General features: G+C 42.8%; 2 protein-coding genes across 2 annotated transcripts; one reads left to right on the top strand and one right to left on the bottom strand.

The window, feature by feature from the left end:
- Positions 1-605: 605 nt before the first annotated feature.
- Positions 606-6,102, bottom strand: LOC136620134 (leucine-rich repeat neuronal protein 4-like). Its single transcript, XM_066594853.1, has 2 exons — positions 6,059-6,102; positions 606-1,677 (listed from the first exon to the last, which is right to left on the bottom strand). The coding sequence occupies exons 1-2, from the start codon at positions 6,100-6,102 to the stop codon at positions 606-608; spliced, it is 1,116 nt and encodes a 371-aa protein (XP_066450950.1).
- Positions 6,103-6,329: 227 nt separating this feature from the next.
- LOC136620133 (translation initiation factor IF-2, mitochondrial-like) lies at positions 6,330-15,079 on the top strand. The gene is made up of 7 exons (XM_066594852.1): positions 6,330-6,356; positions 6,915-6,987; positions 8,431-8,571; positions 9,924-10,088; positions 12,945-13,085; positions 13,167-13,352; positions 14,809-15,079. Exons 1-6 carry the CDS (start codon positions 6,330-6,332, stop codon positions 13,334-13,336), a joined length of 717 nt encoding a protein of 238 aa, XP_066450949.1. The 3' UTR covers positions 13,337-13,352; positions 14,809-15,079.
- The last annotated feature ends 2,267 nt before the right edge of the window (positions 15,080-17,346 follow it).

Genomic DNA, 17,346 nt, shown 5'->3' with positions numbered 1-17,346 from the left:
AGGAAGTGCTGGCTGTGATTGACTGAGCCACAGCGCGTGAGAATCAATCAGCCAGCACTCGATGAACCAATCACAGCTATTCATTCATTCATTGAATGGCTGTGATTGGTTCATCGAGCGCTGGCTCTGATTGGCTGAGCCGCGGTGCTCGAGAACCAATCCCAGCCAGTGCTTCCTGGAGGCAGGGAATTTGAACCCCTGACTAAGAAGCGCTGAGAGAAATCTACAAGCAAGCACTGCGTGCAACTTTTTAGCAACACAAGAAAATTCAGCGGCACTGATGCGATATTGCTGCAATTTTTTTCATGGTGATATTGCATCACCCGTGTCAAACAGGCCTTAAGTTTTACCAGTAATTCACCCTTGCTATACCGATATTTGATTAGGAGTATTTGTTGTGATTGTCCTATGAGAGATTTCTCAACCTGCTATCTCTCTAATTAGTTCTACTTTCTTTCTTCCAATGTTTTATGCTTATTTTAATGCACCGGACAGTTGCCTGTGTAAAAGGATCTTTAGCCAGAAGCTTCTCATCCTATGCTTAACCATGAGGTTTCATAGGGATAAAGAAAGGATTGACTCCAGACAGGATTTGTAACAAGATTTTAATGATAAGATGGAATAGTACAGTGATATTCAAATGCGGGGTTCTTATAGGACACGAGATGCGTATCATATTTGCTAACACTATTTTTACAAGCCTTATATAGGCAGATAGAAAGCACTGCGATGGTCGCTAAAAACAGCCCGCCTAGAGCACTTAATATGGAAAGGATGAGAATGTAGCTTGGTCTGGTCTTGAATTCAGCACAAGGGGTTCTTGATCCATTGTTTATTGGCGCACTATGCCCTTTCTTATTAAAGGCCATTACACAAACCTTATATGTTGTATGAGGCACTAAGTTATATAGAGTGAACTGTCTCATTGTCATATAAATGTTATCAACCGTTTGATTCGCATCACTTTCATGATCATAAACAAGCTGGTACTTTTCCACTATAGAATTTGGGGAACACCAAAGTATCTGTGCTGAGGTGTCTGTTATCTCAAAAACTCCTTGTAGGTGAGGTGGGTCTGGAATGAGATGATCTCCTGAAAGACCTGGGCACATGCATGGTTTTAGGCGTTGAAGCTCAGAGCAAGGTGTTTGAAGATGTCTACAATGGTCATAGTCACAGGCTGTGATTCTGCTCCCTACTGTTGTTACAATAGGTTGAATCTCTTGCTCGTCATAGTCTTCCGGGTAGTCTCTTGGGATTTCTGATTGGTTCCAACTGGAACTTCCATTCTCTGGAAACGTCTGTTTAGTTATTGGTAAATCGGTGAGTTCTTTAGGTAATACGTCACTGCTTGAACTTGTTTTTGGAGTAACAATACTAGACTGTGTTATGGAGAAGGAAGTTGTTGGGTCATTTTCAAAAACCGTGGTCAGAAAATCTGTAGGAGAAAGTAGAAGATCTTTTTGTCTTATTGTATGCAGTGATAATGCTGAGTTCAAAGAGTCTTCTGTTGTTCCTGGTATAAAATCAGATTTTCTTACTTCCGTTGTGGAGGTGACAGAATCCTGAGCTTCATCACTTGGTTCACTCTGGCCTGACTGGCATTGGTTATATAGTTCAAGTATTGAGATTCTTGATCCATCTCCCGTCAAGGAACTGCAGAAAGTTTCATTTGGTCTAAAAGATAAAAGTAGGAGTAAAACGTCAGATCTAATAAAACATTGAATAGAGTATAATCAGATTTATTGGGCAGCGCTTAGTGGGGACATCCATGAGAAGAAAGTACAGAGCGGGGAATAGTGCTAAATGTAGTTTCAAGCTGAATGTCAGCAGGGAAAACATGGCCATCTTGGAAAATAGCGATGTAAGGAAATATCAGAAAAGGGGGACAGGATAAGAAGGTAATGCTTGCGTGATTTATACCCATAAACATGGCACAAACGCCTTTCATAATAGAAGGTTTAGCAAGGTACAGTCAGGTTCACTATGCAAGAGGGCTGGATGAACACCAGGCTGACCAAGGGGCGCGTACAAAAGAAAACCTACCGTGTCCAGGATTCCCAACTTGAGGTTTCCTCCGGACGAGAGATCAGAAATGCTCTATTCACCACATTTTAGAGTCTGGTGGGCTTTTGCTCAGCTATTTAGTAGTTTAGCTGCCATGATTAGGAAGGTTGGAAGATAATTTTTACCCAAAGGGCAATCCTTGGATGACGAGTTTAAAAGTATCAATTCAGGGGTTAGCTTAATTTGGGCAGCGCAAATTGCATTTATTGTTTTTTTTATCTGGGACAAGGAGAGGGTAATAAGTGGACAACCCCCCACCATATATGATCTATGAGGTGCTCAGTGCTTGCCCACACCGCCAACACAAGTCGGAAGAACCAGAATAAATGTTAGATCATTTCGTTGGTAGGCAAATGGTTTTGCAGTGCAATTTGAAAGCATTCTCTTGGGTAGTTATGCATCTAGAAAAAACGTGATCTCTAAAGGCTTTTTAAGCCAGACAGACCTTTTAACCCCTTGAGTGGCACACCCATAAATTTTCCGGGACGAGCTCCACTGCCCATAGCGATATAGCCCGGAATATTTCTGGGCTATGTATCACTATGTGAGCTGCAGAGCACAATGCCACAAGCTGTGGCATTATGCTCTGCCTTTACAGTCCCACAGAGAACCAGTGCAGGAGAACCAGAAAACAGAAGCAGGGAGATATTGCCGATCTGCTGGCAATCTCCCGCTTCTGAATTCAAACTTCTGCACTGGTTTGTTTACAGGTTGCCATAGAGACCATCGGCTTGTCAGAAGCAAGCCGATGGTCTCTGTGGCAGGGAGAGCTGATGCTTGGCTGTCAGAGGACAGCCAGGCACCAGCTCTTACAGCAGAGATCAGAGAAAACCTCTGATCTCTGTGTTAACCCTTTACATGCTGCAGTCTATGTGACTGCGGCATGTAAAGGGCTGTCACCATCGGACCCCCGGAATGTGATCAGGGGGTCCTGATGGGTCTCTGTGGAAGTCCCCTAAAGGGACAAAAAAATAAGTAAAAAAATAATTAAAAAAAATAAAAACAAAAACACTTGTCTCCCTTTACCTTGCAAAAAATTAAAAATGAAATTACACATGTGGTATCCCTGTCGTAATGACCCAGAGAAAGAAGTTAGTACATTATTTAACCCCTAATGACACAGCCCCTTTTTTTCTTTTTTCCCCATTTCTTTTTTTCCTCCCCCCGTTTAAAAATCATAACTCCTTTATTTATCCATCGACGTAGCTGTATGAGGGCTTGTTTTTTTCCGGGACGAGTTGGATTTTTCAATGGTGCTATTTAAAGTACCATATAATGTACTGAAAAACTTTTACAAAATTCTAAGTGGGATAAGATGAAAAAAAAGACATTCTGCCATCTTTCAGTGCGTTTTGTTTCTACGGCACACAAACTGCAACAAAACCGACATGCTAACTTTATTCTCTGGGTGAGTACGATTACTATGATACCAAACTTGTATAGTTTTTTTTTGCTGTAGTACTTGTATTTTTTTTCAAAGACATTAAATTTTTTTAAATTATTTTCTGCTGCATCTTTTGCGCGCAATAACTTTTTTATTTTTCCATTGACGTACTTAAGCAAGGGCTCATTTTTTGCAAGATGTATTGTAGTTTACGTTGGTACCAATCCAAAATACATACAACTTTTTTATTGCATTTTTTCTGGGAGACAGGGTGACTGAAAAAGTGCATTTGTGGCGTTCTTTATTTTTTTTCAGACTACGTTCACTGTGCGGGGTAAATAATGCACTACTTTGATACATCAGATATTTACGCACGCGGCGATGCCAAATATGTATTTTCCTTTTATGATTTAGATTTTTTTATTATAGATATGGTAAAAGGGGGTGATTTAAACTTTTATAACTTTTTTTTTTTTAAGTGTGAAAAAGTCGTGAAAAAGAAAAAAAACTATTAGTTTGGTATTGGCATAACCGTACTGGCCTGCAGAATGACTTTTATACATTATTTATACTGCTAAGAGAATGCAGTGAAAAATAAAAATAAAAAACATGCCAGAATTACAGATTTTGTTAATCTTGCCTCTAGAAAAAATGGAATAAAAAGCGATCAAAATATTACATGTTTCAAAAAATTAGATAAATGAAGACTAGAGTTCATCCTGCAAAAAACAAGGCCTTCTAGAGCTCTGGCAATGGAAAAATAACATTAATACGGCTCTTGGAATGTGGCGACAGAAAAGCAAAGAAAAAAAATGTTTTAAATGTACAAAAATAGCAAAAAACATAAAAAAACTGTATAAACCTGGTATCGCCAGAAGCGTGTTGACTCTGAGAATAATGTTATCACGTTATTTATTCTGCACGCTGAACGCTGTAAAAATGAAATCGAAAAAAACAAATGGCAGAATTTCTTTCTTTTCCTCCAATTTCCCTACAAATTTTTTTACAAAAGTTATGCAGAACATTATATACACCCAAAAACGATGGCATCAAAAAGTACAAGTTGTCCCGCAATAAACAAGCCCTCATATGGCCGTGTCAGTGGGGAAATGAAAAAGTTTTGGCTCTTGGAACACGACTGCAAAATTTGTTGAAATTAAATAATTAGACCATTTAAAAAACCTGCCCTGGTGGGTCTGACAGGGGGGTAGGAAACCTGCCACTCAAGGGGTTAAAGTGAGTCCATCAGCTTGAACATGCAGCCTGAGCTGCAGGCATGATGTTATAGAGCAGGAGGAGCAGAGCAGATTGATACATAGTTATATGGGGAAACCTTCGGTAGGACTTTTCTACATTTATATCCCTGCACATTCTGAGATGAACAGTCTAATGGGCGGAGCTATCAGTGATTGACAGCTATCTGTGTATGACTGAACATACATACAAAGCTAGTTTTTAATCACTGTTAGGACCGCCCACTGGACCCAAAATGTGCAGAGATATAAATGAATAAAGTTCTACTGAAGCTTTCCCCATAAAACTATATATCAATTTGCTCGGCTCCTCCGGCTCTATAACATCATACATGCAGCTCAGGCTGCATGTTCAAGCTGATGGACTCACTTTAACCCCTTGAGTGGCGGGTTTCCTACCACCCTGTCAGACCCACCAGGGCAGGTTTTTTAAATGGTCTAATTATTTAATTTCAACGAATTTTGCGGTCGTGTTCCAAGAGCCATAACTTTTTCATTTCCCCACTGACACGGCCATATGAGGGCTTGTTTATTGCGGGACAACTTGTACTTTTTGATGCCATCATTTTTGGGTGTATATAATGTATTGCATAACTTTTGTAAAAAAATTTGTAGGGAAATTGGGGAAAAAGGAAGGCTGCATATTCAAGCTGACCGATTCCCTCTAATAGTTTAGTATTTAATTTGAATAAAGTGCGGCAAACAATCTGGAATCGTAGGATTTCATCAAGCCATATTTGTACCAGCTTTCTGATGTATTTAAAAAAAAAAAAACTGAAAAAGTGCTGATTTTGGTGCACGCTAGTAGAGATGAGCGAACCTACTCGGCCACGCCCCTTTTTCGCCCGAGCGCCGCGATTTTCGAGTACTTCTGTACTTGGGCGAAAAGATTTGGGGGGCGCCGTGGGTGAGTGGGGGGTTGCAGCTGGGATTGAGGGGGAGAGGGAGAGAGAGAGGGCTCCCCCCTGTTCCCCGCTGCTACCCCCCGCTCCGCCACGCCTCCCCCGCCCCCCGGATCTTTTCACCCGAGTACGTAAGTACTCGAAAATCACGGTGCTCGATCGAGTAATTACTTGAAACGAGTATATTCGCTCATCTCCACACGCTAGGTTTACACTAAAATTAACAGCTTTTCAGGTCACTTTGTAATGTGGTGAAAAAAACCTGGAAGGCACAAGGGCTGCACCTTTATGACTTAATTAGTATTAGTAAAGATGTAAAATGGCCCAAAGTTTAGAGCAGATCTAGGACTGATCACAGCAGGTGTAGAACTCCTTTCTAGTCTTTAGGGCAGTCCAAGATGCTCTAAATTTGAGAAGGGTTTGTCATTTTGGCGCAATTTACTCTAACAAACTTTTGCTCAAGACTTGTGTATGAAATGCCAGACTTAGGCCTCATGTCCACGGGTGGGTCGGATTCCGCATGCGAAACCCATAGTGGAATCAGACCCTGCCAGCGATCCTGCATACCTGTGCCTATCTTCTTTTTTCTGTACAGCAGATGTGTACAGAAGTGCCAAAATCGGCAGCCCGTCCACAATGTCAGTTGGAGACGGACCGCAGATCGGACAGCTTCCATTGTCTCCAAAAGAGGTCACTACACACTAGTGGAGACTTTTATAGGCCATGGGGGAACCAGTTTTAGGGTCTCAGGTGACAAGACCGTTCATCTAATCACACCACAACTCTCATCATTTACTTCAGTGACAGAACAGCGCACAGAAGAACAAATGAGGATTAATAAGAGGTAAAAAGCAACACCTCAACTAGTAATACCGAAACATCCCAATTTTATATGTAAAACAAAACCGTATATGTACAAACCAGCAACTGGTGGACTGAAGACACTCACCATAAATACCAGGGAACCTGTCAGTCAGCAGGGAGATCCCTTCCAAAGAAGTCCTGTATAGTGGTGTTGTCCTGTTTTTGCATCCGCTGAAGAGAAGTCTGGTGTAAACTACTTCTCACAAACTTCGTTTGGGGTGGTTATCGCTGCCCGCTGAATGTAAAACTGAAGAGAATGCACACTGTCCCTAGCTCGCAAAAGCTTGCGCTGCTCCAGCCGGAAGCGGCGGTGTGAAAGGGGACTGAGGGCTAAATTGTGACATCATATAGCTGGCTATAGTGGTCGCCACTGCCCAAAACATTCCTAAGCGTTACACAGCCTAGAACCGGCTTCTTCATTGTTATGAATGCTCCATTCTCCAGATATTGCAGATATTGATTCCTCTGCCCTCTGGTTGTTCACTGCTTGTTGCCCGGGAAACTGACCATAGAGGAGGTAAGCGCTTGTGCACTTCTTTCATCTAAATCTGATGGCCAAGATCTCAGGAGGGCATGCATACTAGCTTTCGGCCCGGCCACCAGCTACCATTGCACTCCATCCATCCATCCATCAGAGCGATATCTACATAGATAAGTATATAAGGTTAAAAAAAAGCCCTTACTGACTGACTGACTCGCCACTAATTCTCTAACTTCCCGTGTCATACAAACATTAAATTTGGCAGGAGCATTCTTTAGGTCCTGAATAGGAAAAGTAAAGGGGTCACAACTAGATTATTCAAAGTAAGTGCACCCCTATGTAATGTAACCTCCTGGTATCGTACAAGCGTGAAATTTGGCGCAAGCATTCTTTAGGTCCTAAATGAGCAGAGTGGGAGAGGTGGCACGTTTTTAAGAGGGACATCAGTGCATGCAGCCTGAGGAGAATCTAACGCTCCTTTATTTGTATACATATTTTATTTCTCGGTTACTCTAAAGTAACCTTGACTTCATAACCTTTTCCGTGCAAACAACACGTAAACACCTGTATCAAATTTACTTGGGCGAAGTCCGGTATGTCAGCTAGTCTTTCCATAGAAGGGGTGGTCTGTTTACCTTTTAATAAGCTGTAAACAACCAGAGGGCAGAGCTATAGCCCTTTATGTCTCACAGCCTTGATAAGACCCATACAACTGTACTTGTGCATATGAAAGGGTTAACTTTTTGTCCTGGAATAGGAAACTGAGTTGTGCTTACTGAGTGCGGGGGACAGAGAAAGCAGAAACACCGCTCAGAGATTACATAGAAGTAAAGGCAGGCACTAATGGTCATGCACGACCAGTGTGGACAGCCACCGGAGAATGTGTCCTGGAGTGGGGATGGGATGTGTAAGGGGGTGAGTAGCCAGGACTGGTGCATTTGCAGATTATTTTATTTTTATTTAAACTCGTTTTATTGAAAAGTAAATCACGACATCTTTTGTAACGTAGTGAAACAGTCAAAAGCATGACTAATACATGACTAATAGTACAGCTGATAATATTTAACAAGAAGGGCCAATTCCCCCATAGCGGAAATCTTTGAATAGAGGGTTTCAGCCCAAGGGATGTGCTTGTTAATGAGAGTGTCTCTGGAACATTGAAATGGAGGATGAAAGTAATCTGGGAGGGTAGAACCTGAATGGGGAACTGCACCATAGACCCCATGGTCAGAGTATGAGGCAGTCCATGCGTGTCTCACTGGCAGGGAGTCGAGGAAGGGAGGAGTAGAGGGGAGAGGAGGAGGTGCGGAAAGGGAAAGAGGAATTATGGAGAATGAGGAAGGGTGGAATACGGGAAAGACTCGCCGCCAGGACCCATACGGGGGCCCCACCTGACAGGGTCACAAAACCTATGTTACCAGTTCATGCAAATCTATGACTGTGCCTTGGAGGTTTTGGAACTTTTTCTCTTCTGCTCAGGTGATGTTGATGGGTCAGTTGAAGCTATTCTTGATGTATTGGACACATATGATGCAGATGACACCTGTGAACTGGATTTGGTCCATTTTGGAGTTGGGGACATCAGTGAGGGTGATGTTGCTCTTGCAAAAACATTTAACGGTAAGGAAACTTAGTTTAAACCTATTCTGCTTATTTCACCCTTTGTTTTACTTGGATTTTCTTGCCATCTCAAGTGGCTAACTTTTTTTGCAGTAGTAAGTATGGGGCCCGAAAAATGAAACGGTAGAACAAATGATATCCATACCTATCCTATGCCCTGGTGTCCTGGTGCTCTGTACTTTATACACATAAGAGTCTGAAGAGGCAGATCTGCAGTGTTATGCTATGTTTACATCATGCATATGACTATTATAGGCCTAGAGTGCCTTTTTTTATATGTGCTGACCACCTTTTTTACCTATATAGAAGAGCCCAGCAGACTACAATTATTTTACTTCTTTTTTTTTTTTTACCTGAAACATTGTGGCTAATAGCCACTGTATGCCACTGTATGGCTATATAGTGGCATACGTTAGGGAATACACTCAACATATAGCCGTGGTGTGAACACAGCTTTAAAGTGATCCTCTGGTTTTGGGGCTAAATTTTGTCCCAGGACCCGAGGGTGGAAGTGGGCTGCCACGGTGCAGAGTGATCAGCCCTATTCTCATTTGCACAAGGAAAGACTAGAAGCAATGGGATGAAACTGAAAGGGAGGCAACACAGATTAGATATTAGACAGTGAGGATGATCAATGAGTGGAACAGGTTGCCACGGGAGGTGGTGAGTTCTGCTTCATTGGAAGTGTTCAAACAAAGGCTGGACAGACATCTGTCTGGGACGATTTAGTGAATGCTGCATTGAGCAGGGGGTTGGCCCCATGACCCTGGAGGTTCTGTCTAACACTACCATTCTATGATTCTATAGTACCTGCACTTGATCATCTCCGTTCCTGTTTCGCTGTTTCCAGTCTTGTTTGCAGGCTGACAAGATGCCCGCCGCCATCTTTAGACTACATGATTCCTAGTGCTTTGGTAATGTAAGAATTCCAACGCTCTCTACCTGCTCTATGATTGGCTAGTGCTGCTCACATGATCAGCACTGGTCAATCAAAAAGCAGTCTAGTTAGAAAAATGGCCACCCGAAAACGTGAGCGGATTCAGCGCAACCGAGGGATGGAAGTGAAAATCAAGTGCAGGTAATATACCCCCTCCGGTCCAGTCTCAGAATTTTGTAACTGACCTGGAGGGTTGCTTTAAAGATGGAGGAGAAGCCTGAGACTATGAGTGAAGCAGAGCTAGATTTCAGACTTTTAGACAATGCAGCATAGCTGTAGACAGTTACTGTAGCTATGTAATAAAGAGGTACGGCTAAGAAAAAAAGCAGACAAAGACTAGAACTAATGATCTGGTTGTTTTTGTGTGAGTGATCAAAACATGCTTCTGACTTTACTATTTGCTCTTTGTACACAGCTTCCATATACGGATTCAATGTTAATGCTAGCAAATCCATTCAAGACATTGCTACCAAGGGTGAAGTCCCAATCAAACTTCACAAGGTCATCTACCAACTCTTTGATGATTTGAAAGAAGAACTCAGTGGTAGAATACCAGAATTAACCGAAGAGACTGTGAAAGGTATGCAGTACAATGTGTTACAAGTTTTTAAAGCTTTGCCTTTTCCTTCTTTTCTAGTATCTATTGTTGGCTTTGATTAGGAGAAGAGAAAAAAAACTTAAAAACCTTCATGCATAGCCGAGAGTTGCAACAGATCTCTCCCTCTTGGGGATCCAGTACATTCATTCTTTGCACACCTAGCACATTTAAAAAGACCCCGTCACATGCTATAAGCACCATAAACGTAAGTTATGGGGCTTATAGAACAGGGGCCGAGAGGTCAGGGGTGTACTTTCCATGCTTACCAGGCTCCCCGTTCCCAGGAATTCTGCACTATGTCTGACTCTTCTTCATTCAGTGCATGCACAGTCCCATGGAGAGAAGTGCGTGCACACTGACTAAAGAAAAGAGTCACGCTGATACACTGGGTGCCAACACCTCTTCAGGTTGGGCTCTGATGACTTGGTTTTCCAACATTGTAGCTGTGTGTGCAGGGAAAAAATTACCTCGCTGCAACGTGTGCACAATGTAAAGGCTGAGATCTACAGTAGGCTATGGTGGCAAGGAGCTGCCCAGGGCAGATCTTACCCGGGTCCAGGAGCAGAAGAGCTGTAGAAAATGGCACCCAGGATGAGAGGGGCGTTAAATTGGGGATGGGATCGATCTCTAATAGCGAAAATCCCACCCCAAACTGATAGGGGAGGCAATCAAAGTAGTGCGGGCAACAGAAGTGGAAGCAGGCACCACGCCACCAAAGTTCGACGTGTGGTCGCAGTGACCGGAAGAGATCCGAGCAATTGCTGGACTCAAATAAGGGATTGGAAGTCCCTATAATGTGGCACAGCCTCAGAAAACCACCCTGAGGGAAATTACCTTCAACCTTTCAACCACTCGCACCCCTCCATTATACTGATGGGGGCGGCTGCTTAGTACTATACTGGTACATAGATAAAGCATATGAAAAATATCGGGCCACATAGTATGTGTAGTGCACCATGCAGGCTCACCACCTATTAATAATGCCCTGTTTCATTCCACCAGGCTGCCCTGCGCCTCATAGGTGAACCACACTTAATTATATACATTTGCAGTCAAAATTATTCAAACCCCGCTGCAAATTAGGTTTAGTTGCCAAATTTACAGCTGTTTGCAAAAAACAATAATACCGCAGTACGGGGCCATTTCAGCTGATAGAGCACGAGCGCTTCAGTGTAAGAATGTAGAACTCTTCTAAGTTGTTCTTGTTTGATTGGTATTTTGCAAACAACTGAAAGTTTTTTAAATTATTGCAAATTAGGTAAATTTGCCAAGTAGTAATTTTGATTGCTGCTGTATGTTTCTAAAGTTGGCGACTAAAAATTTAATTTGGCTTCAAAATGTTTCAGCTTTGGAATTGCTGCCTTGGAGGCAATATATATATATATATATATATATATATATATATATATATATATATATATTAATTTTTTTTTTTTGGTCTAGGGCACTGGCTCTACTACAGAATGTGTGCTATGTATAGGATTTATCATAGCAGCTAGTCTACACCCATCAGCTCAGGGAAGACTGAAAATTAGTGATGGAGCCTGTAGAGGGGAGAACTAGTAATAAATGTCATATAATGGCCAGAAATAGTGTTATTCCTCATGTACACACGCATGACAGCTTTTTCTGAAAAGTCAGCTGGAAGTACAGGTACACTTAAATAGATTATATGGCATTTAACAATAGAATTTGTTTTCAGCTTATGGTACTGATTATGATGGTGCTTGATACACATTGGTAACATGAAAAAAAGTTTGGTACCGTGTTAACCAGTAGAGCAAAATGTGATTGTTCCCAGGAAGAGAAATCAAGTAATCTTGTACATATGATATTATTTTAATGGCTAACAAAAATACATTATAATGTAAGCTTCTGAACCAATGCAGGGTGGTTCTTCAGGCTTAAATGGAATAAATCCGAAGATTAAATCCCCAACAGTAATTCAGGGACCATAAAACCGTCACTCCATTATCAGTGACTATTTGAAGTTTGTATTTCTGTTGTAGTATTCCTTTAAGTGCAAATTAATCACATCCATGTCTGTGCCTTGTCATAAGTAGGTGTGTATAAATATACATGCCTCTTCGGGATCTATTTCATTATGTCTTGTGAGGGATTAGCGTTTAGGATCGGTAGCAACCTGGGCATAAGCAGTCAGAGACAGTGACACTTGCGGTAAAGTCTTTAGTCCAGGCTTTGCCTGGGTTTATTTCCAAGCAAACAAAAGCAAAATACAGGCCTTAACATCAGGCAAATATAACATAAATCCTGCTCGTCTGAGCACTTACTATACATGTAGCGTCCCTGACTACGTACTGGTAAACAAATGGCTCCTGCACACAGCCAGCCATGACTCTCAGAACTGCAGAGGTCTCAGCTTCCTCTTAGGCCCTGTAGGCCCAGGCTTTATATGGCCTGGTACCAGCCCCACCTGGTACGTGGGAGTGTCCATCCCACCCTTCACTTTGGTCACTCCAGGAAAAGCCGGCCCGGATTATGTGGCTTGGAGCCACTTACATACTACAACGTGTTAGTGGCTTAATGCTACTAACACTATACTGCCGGCTTCCTCCACCGAGCCCAGGCTGCTCGGTGGCACGTATCTGCCCAAGCACTCCCCAAAGCCTCATAGGAGAGCATCCTAGGCGAGATATATCTGCCCTCCAGCACTTTGCCGGTCACCTTCTCACAGTCTGAAGAAGAATCCTGCGTTGGTTCGGAAGCTCGCTAAAGCATCACGTATTAAAGGGTATCATATCTACAAGATCACTTGGTTTGACCTGCTGAGAACAATCACAATTCGTTAACAACATAAACTATTTCTTATCCTTGCAGGTACGGCTTCTGTTCTGGCTTTATTTGATGTCACCGAAGGAAAGAAGACTCTGCAGGTGGCGGGCTGCCGGGTGCAGAAGGGCTTTCTAGATAAGAAAATGAAGTTTAGGTTAATCCGTAACAACAATGTTCTGTGGGAAGGTGAGATGTGCAGTTTCTGTTTTTCATTTGTTCAGTTTCTGGATAATGGCCTCCGAAATATGAAATCCTTTCCCTCTACAGGATCATTAACGTCTCTGAAGCACCACAAGAATGATGTGCCTACAGTAAAAACAGGGGTGGAGTGTGGCCTGAGTCTGGATCAAGATGTGGAGATTCAAGCTGGAGATGAAATAATATGCTTTGAAGAAAACACAGTACCTCAGAAAATCTCATGGGATCCCGGCTTCTAATTTCAATGTCCATTAGGTGTGTATTACCTTCTACAGTCCTGATCCATCAGTTTGGTAGACATGGGCAATACATTGTAGGTATTAGAAGTGATAAATTCAGTTGAAACGTCTTCAGGATGTTTAACCCCTTAAGGACCAGGCTGTCTTGTACCTTAAGGACCAGACACTTTTTAGGGATTTCACTGCCCTATTTTTTCTTCCTTCAGCTACCAAAATTGTTTTGTTTTTTTTTCGTGACATATGGGGCTATTTTTTTTAATATCTTTTTCACTGACTTTTTTTTCCGATCTGCCCTGATTGCAGAGCATGAGGCTTAAATCCCTGCTGTAATTTTACATACGGCTGGGCTTTAAGCCCGGGACCAGATGCCGTAAATTACAGTGCCTGGTCCTAAACGGGTTAAAGAACTTGTGCCAGCTGGATCACCCCCTTTCACAATGTGCCCACCCAGGCAATCAATGCATCCTGAGAACGAGGGTCCCATTTCCTCATTGCTCTTCACTTTCGGGTGGCTTTTCCAACCTGCAGTCATGTCAGATTGAATGGAGCGCTAGCTGTGCATACTCCTTTCATTTCTAATGGAAATGATAGAGTGCTTTGTACTCGGCTATTTCCAGCAGTCCCATTGAAAATGAACGGGGTGGCTCCATTCAATCTCCTTCAGGGGGTACAGCGAGTCTACAACTAGGGGGAATGGGGCCTTTGTTCTTTGCATCAGTGTTAGTTCCAGTGGATGGGTGAAAACTTTAAAAAATGTCTAATCTCCAAGCATACCTGTTTAACCGCTGCAGATCTGCAATCCCCAGTGATCGACTATTAGGAACATTTGCACACTTCCCTTACAGAGATCGCTCCACAGGAAAAGCCGTATGACTTGGCACCCATTTAAACTGATGAGTGACCATGTAATAGATGGCTGTGCCAAGTCTTCCACAGAAGAAGCAACTCTCTGCAACTGTCCTCACTAGCTTATATAAAGAGGACCAGACTTCTTCCTTTTATAGGATATGTGGACAGGATGATTTAATTATGCTTTAAAAAAAAAAAAAGTTAAATCCGATGAAAGGATTAGGTGCTCATCTTTAGTTTAAAGGGGTATTCCCATCTCATCAAGTTATCCACTATTTACCAGATAGAGGATTACTTGCTGATCAGTGCAGGTCCAACCACTAGGACCCCTACCAATTCAAAGAATTCACCTCCAGCACTGCCCGAAGTTCTGGCAGCAGAGGCTGCAGATACACGCCTCAAGGTCATTCACTGTAGTGGGACCAATAGAGATAGCCGAGCGCTTGAGCGATGCAATCTCTAGTCGTCCGAATGAAGTGTATGGATAGGTGATAGATCGCTGTCTTGGTAGTACCTCTTTAATGTTATGGCTGATTGGTGTATATCGTTTGTATGTATGACATATTTCAGGATCGGGTAAGTCATACCTTTCTCATTTGCATGTCTGTTTTTTCTGTTCACAGTGAACTCTTACCACTCTCACATTTCTTGGGTTTTGTATCTGGTTCAGACAAACCTTACGCATTTTTAAAAAAAAAGAAGAAATGGACTTTATGGTGGCAAATACCCCCCCTGATCGAGGTCGTCATTTATATCTCAGTACATGATATGGACATCCATGTTCTGCATTGCATCTTAGGACTCTTTGGTTTATATATGAGCGCCTACGTCACGGTCTTGTATAAATATGCTGTAAAATCTGACAGGTTTTTATATTTATTTTTGTGCAAAAAACCCCCCAAAAAACTTGTAAATTAATATTGAAGAATATAAAAATAAAACCGCTCCTGTGATTTTAATTTCTGCTACTTGTCTCCTTATGAATCTATCCTGGGAACGGATTGATGGAATGTGCTATCGTTAACATTACATTGGAGTTGTCCTTTTTAACATGTCACTGCTGTATGATTTCTTTTTGGCACGGCCATGATTAGGAATCCGAGAAAAAAAAAACATTTTCTAGTACATGCAAGGCATAAACCAGGTTCAAATGGCCGTATTTGTGCTCACTTAAATTTGCGCATACACAGAGAATTCCAATGGGTTCGTTCACATTTATGTTTATTCTTATTTTCAGCCCTCATGTCCACGGGGCAGGAGGGACCCGCTGCGGATTCTCCATGGAGAATCCGTAGCAGGCCTGATTTTCCCTGTGGACATGAGGCCTCAAGGAGATGTGTGAAGCACTGTATAATTCCGCGGTAAAATGAACACATCTGGAACTCATTAGACAAATTAGCAATTTCAATTGGGGTGTGTGTTCTGCTCCCTGCTAAAAATTTGTTTATAGCACAAAAATCTAAGGCCTCATGTCCACTGGAAAAATCAAGGCCGCCGTGGATTCTTCATGTAGAATCCGGAGCGGGTCCCTCCTGCCCCGCGGACATGAAGCCTAAAAATCAGAATAAACTCACCTGCTCCGGACGATGCGGATCTTCCTTCCTTTGCGGCCGGATCTTCTTTCTTCAGCCCGGTGGATGTGCTTGGCACATCGGCGGCGTGTCGGGCACATCCGCCGGGCCGAAGAAAGTATATCCGGCCGCGAAGAAGGGAAGAACCGCATCTTCCGGCGCATGTCCATTTTTTTTTCCCCCACACGGATCAGCGCCTGACGGGAAAAATTATATCCGCAGGTATTTAACTACCTGCGGGTGTCCAATGCATGCCTATGGGGCGCGGATCTGCGTGTGAGAAAAACGCTGCAGATTTTAAACCCGTGGACATGAGGCCTAACACTAAGGCATGCACAATTGCACATATGTCCATGTAAAGCCGGCCTTTGGCCTCATGTCCATGGCATGCACGGATTCTGCATGGGGAATCCCGCACGGAATCTGCCCATGCCGGTGTCCCCTGGGTACCTGTCCGTGTCTTCTTTCTTCTGTACTGCACATGTGCCTGCCGTTGAACCAGCACATGTGCGTAGTACAGTTTTGTTTTTTTTTTAAATCTCCTGCGGAATCTGTGGTCCGTCCGCAGTGTCAACTGCAGACGGACGGTGGGTCGGAAGGCTTCTATTGACTGCTACGGGAGACATCCGTGCGGGATCCGCAATAAAATGGAGCATGCTGCGATTTTCTTTTCTTTTTTTTACATCCATGAGTGGAAACCGCAATTGGTTTCCGCTCATGTGCATGAAGAATTGTTTTTCCATAGCATGCTATGGAGGGTTATGACTGCGGAATCCGGAGGTGGACGCCCGCTCTGGATTCTGCAGCAAAAATCCTCACGTGTGCATGAAGCCGTAGGCTGCTCTGTTCATCACCTATACTTTAGGTTGCAGCTCTGCACGTTTAGGTTGCTTACTGTGTATAACCCAAGCTCTCAAGAAAAGGGAGCGCTCAGTTCCCTTACAGCATAGATATGTAACATGCAGACCGCCAAACTGCTAAATGGAGGAGCGTTGCACAGGTGCAAGGTACTGATGAACAACCACTCACATACCTTTCTTATATAAATTTTGATTGATATTCGTGTAGGGATTCACCGTAAGCAAGGACCCTTGACGTGGGTTGTGAGCTTATATGTATTTTGTCCAAAATATTAACCAATACCTTGTATTAGTAACATGCAATGCGGCTTTGAACGCTGTGGGTGCTGGTTTTAGTGTGGGTCACCTATGGGGGTACAGGGCAACCCGCCGGATTGAAATATGGCATCATTAATGGGTTGTAAGCCTACATGGTGCACTACACGTACTGTGTGGCCTGACACCCTGTACATGCCCTTTTTTCTGCAGAAATACTGTTAAGCAACTTCCACCCCCTCCCAATACAAGGAAAGTGTGTAAGTGGCTGTTGATCATTGCACCTGTGCAATTGCTCCTCCATCAGTTTGGCTGTCTGCATGTTTGGGATGTGGTGGTTCTACCTGCCCTACTGTATCAGTATATTGCTGCTTTCTGTTTTTTATAAGCAGTTCTGAAAGACCATAAAGTTCCATTGGGGTTTTTAAACATCAGTTTTTCACACATGTAATAAAAAAAAATCAAAGAAGATCTC

This window comes from Eleutherodactylus coqui, chromosome 3 (genome assembly GCF_035609145.1).
Source record: "Eleutherodactylus coqui strain aEleCoq1 chromosome 3, aEleCoq1.hap1, whole genome shotgun sequence".
Classification (NCBI taxonomy): Eukaryota; Metazoa; Chordata; class Amphibia; order Anura; family Eleutherodactylidae; genus Eleutherodactylus; species Eleutherodactylus coqui.
The sequence above is the reverse complement of the archived record's forward strand: the minus strand, read 5'-3'. Positions and strand labels throughout refer to the sequence as shown.

Bases quoted from the DNA above. Each gene is read 5' to 3' on its own strand.
- LOC136620134 (XM_066594853.1), bottom strand. From the start codon at position 6,102: ATGAGGCCTAAGTCTGGCATTTCATACACAAGTCTTGAGCAAAA. The intron at 1,678-6,058 runs GTTTGTTAGAGT...TTTATCTTTTAG, and splicing joins TACACAAGTCTTGAGCAAAA to ACCAAATGAAACTTTCTGCA.
- LOC136620133 (XM_066594852.1), top strand. From the start codon at position 6,330: ATGGGGGAACCAGTTTTAGGGTCTCAG. The intron at 6,988-8,430 runs GTAAGCGCTTGT...TCTTCTGCTCAG, and splicing joins GGAAACTGACCATAGAGGAG to GTGATGTTGATGGGTCAGTT. The intron at 10,089-12,944 runs GTATGCAGTACA...TTATCCTTGCAG, and splicing joins AACCGAAGAGACTGTGAAAG to GTACGGCTTCTGTTCTGGCT.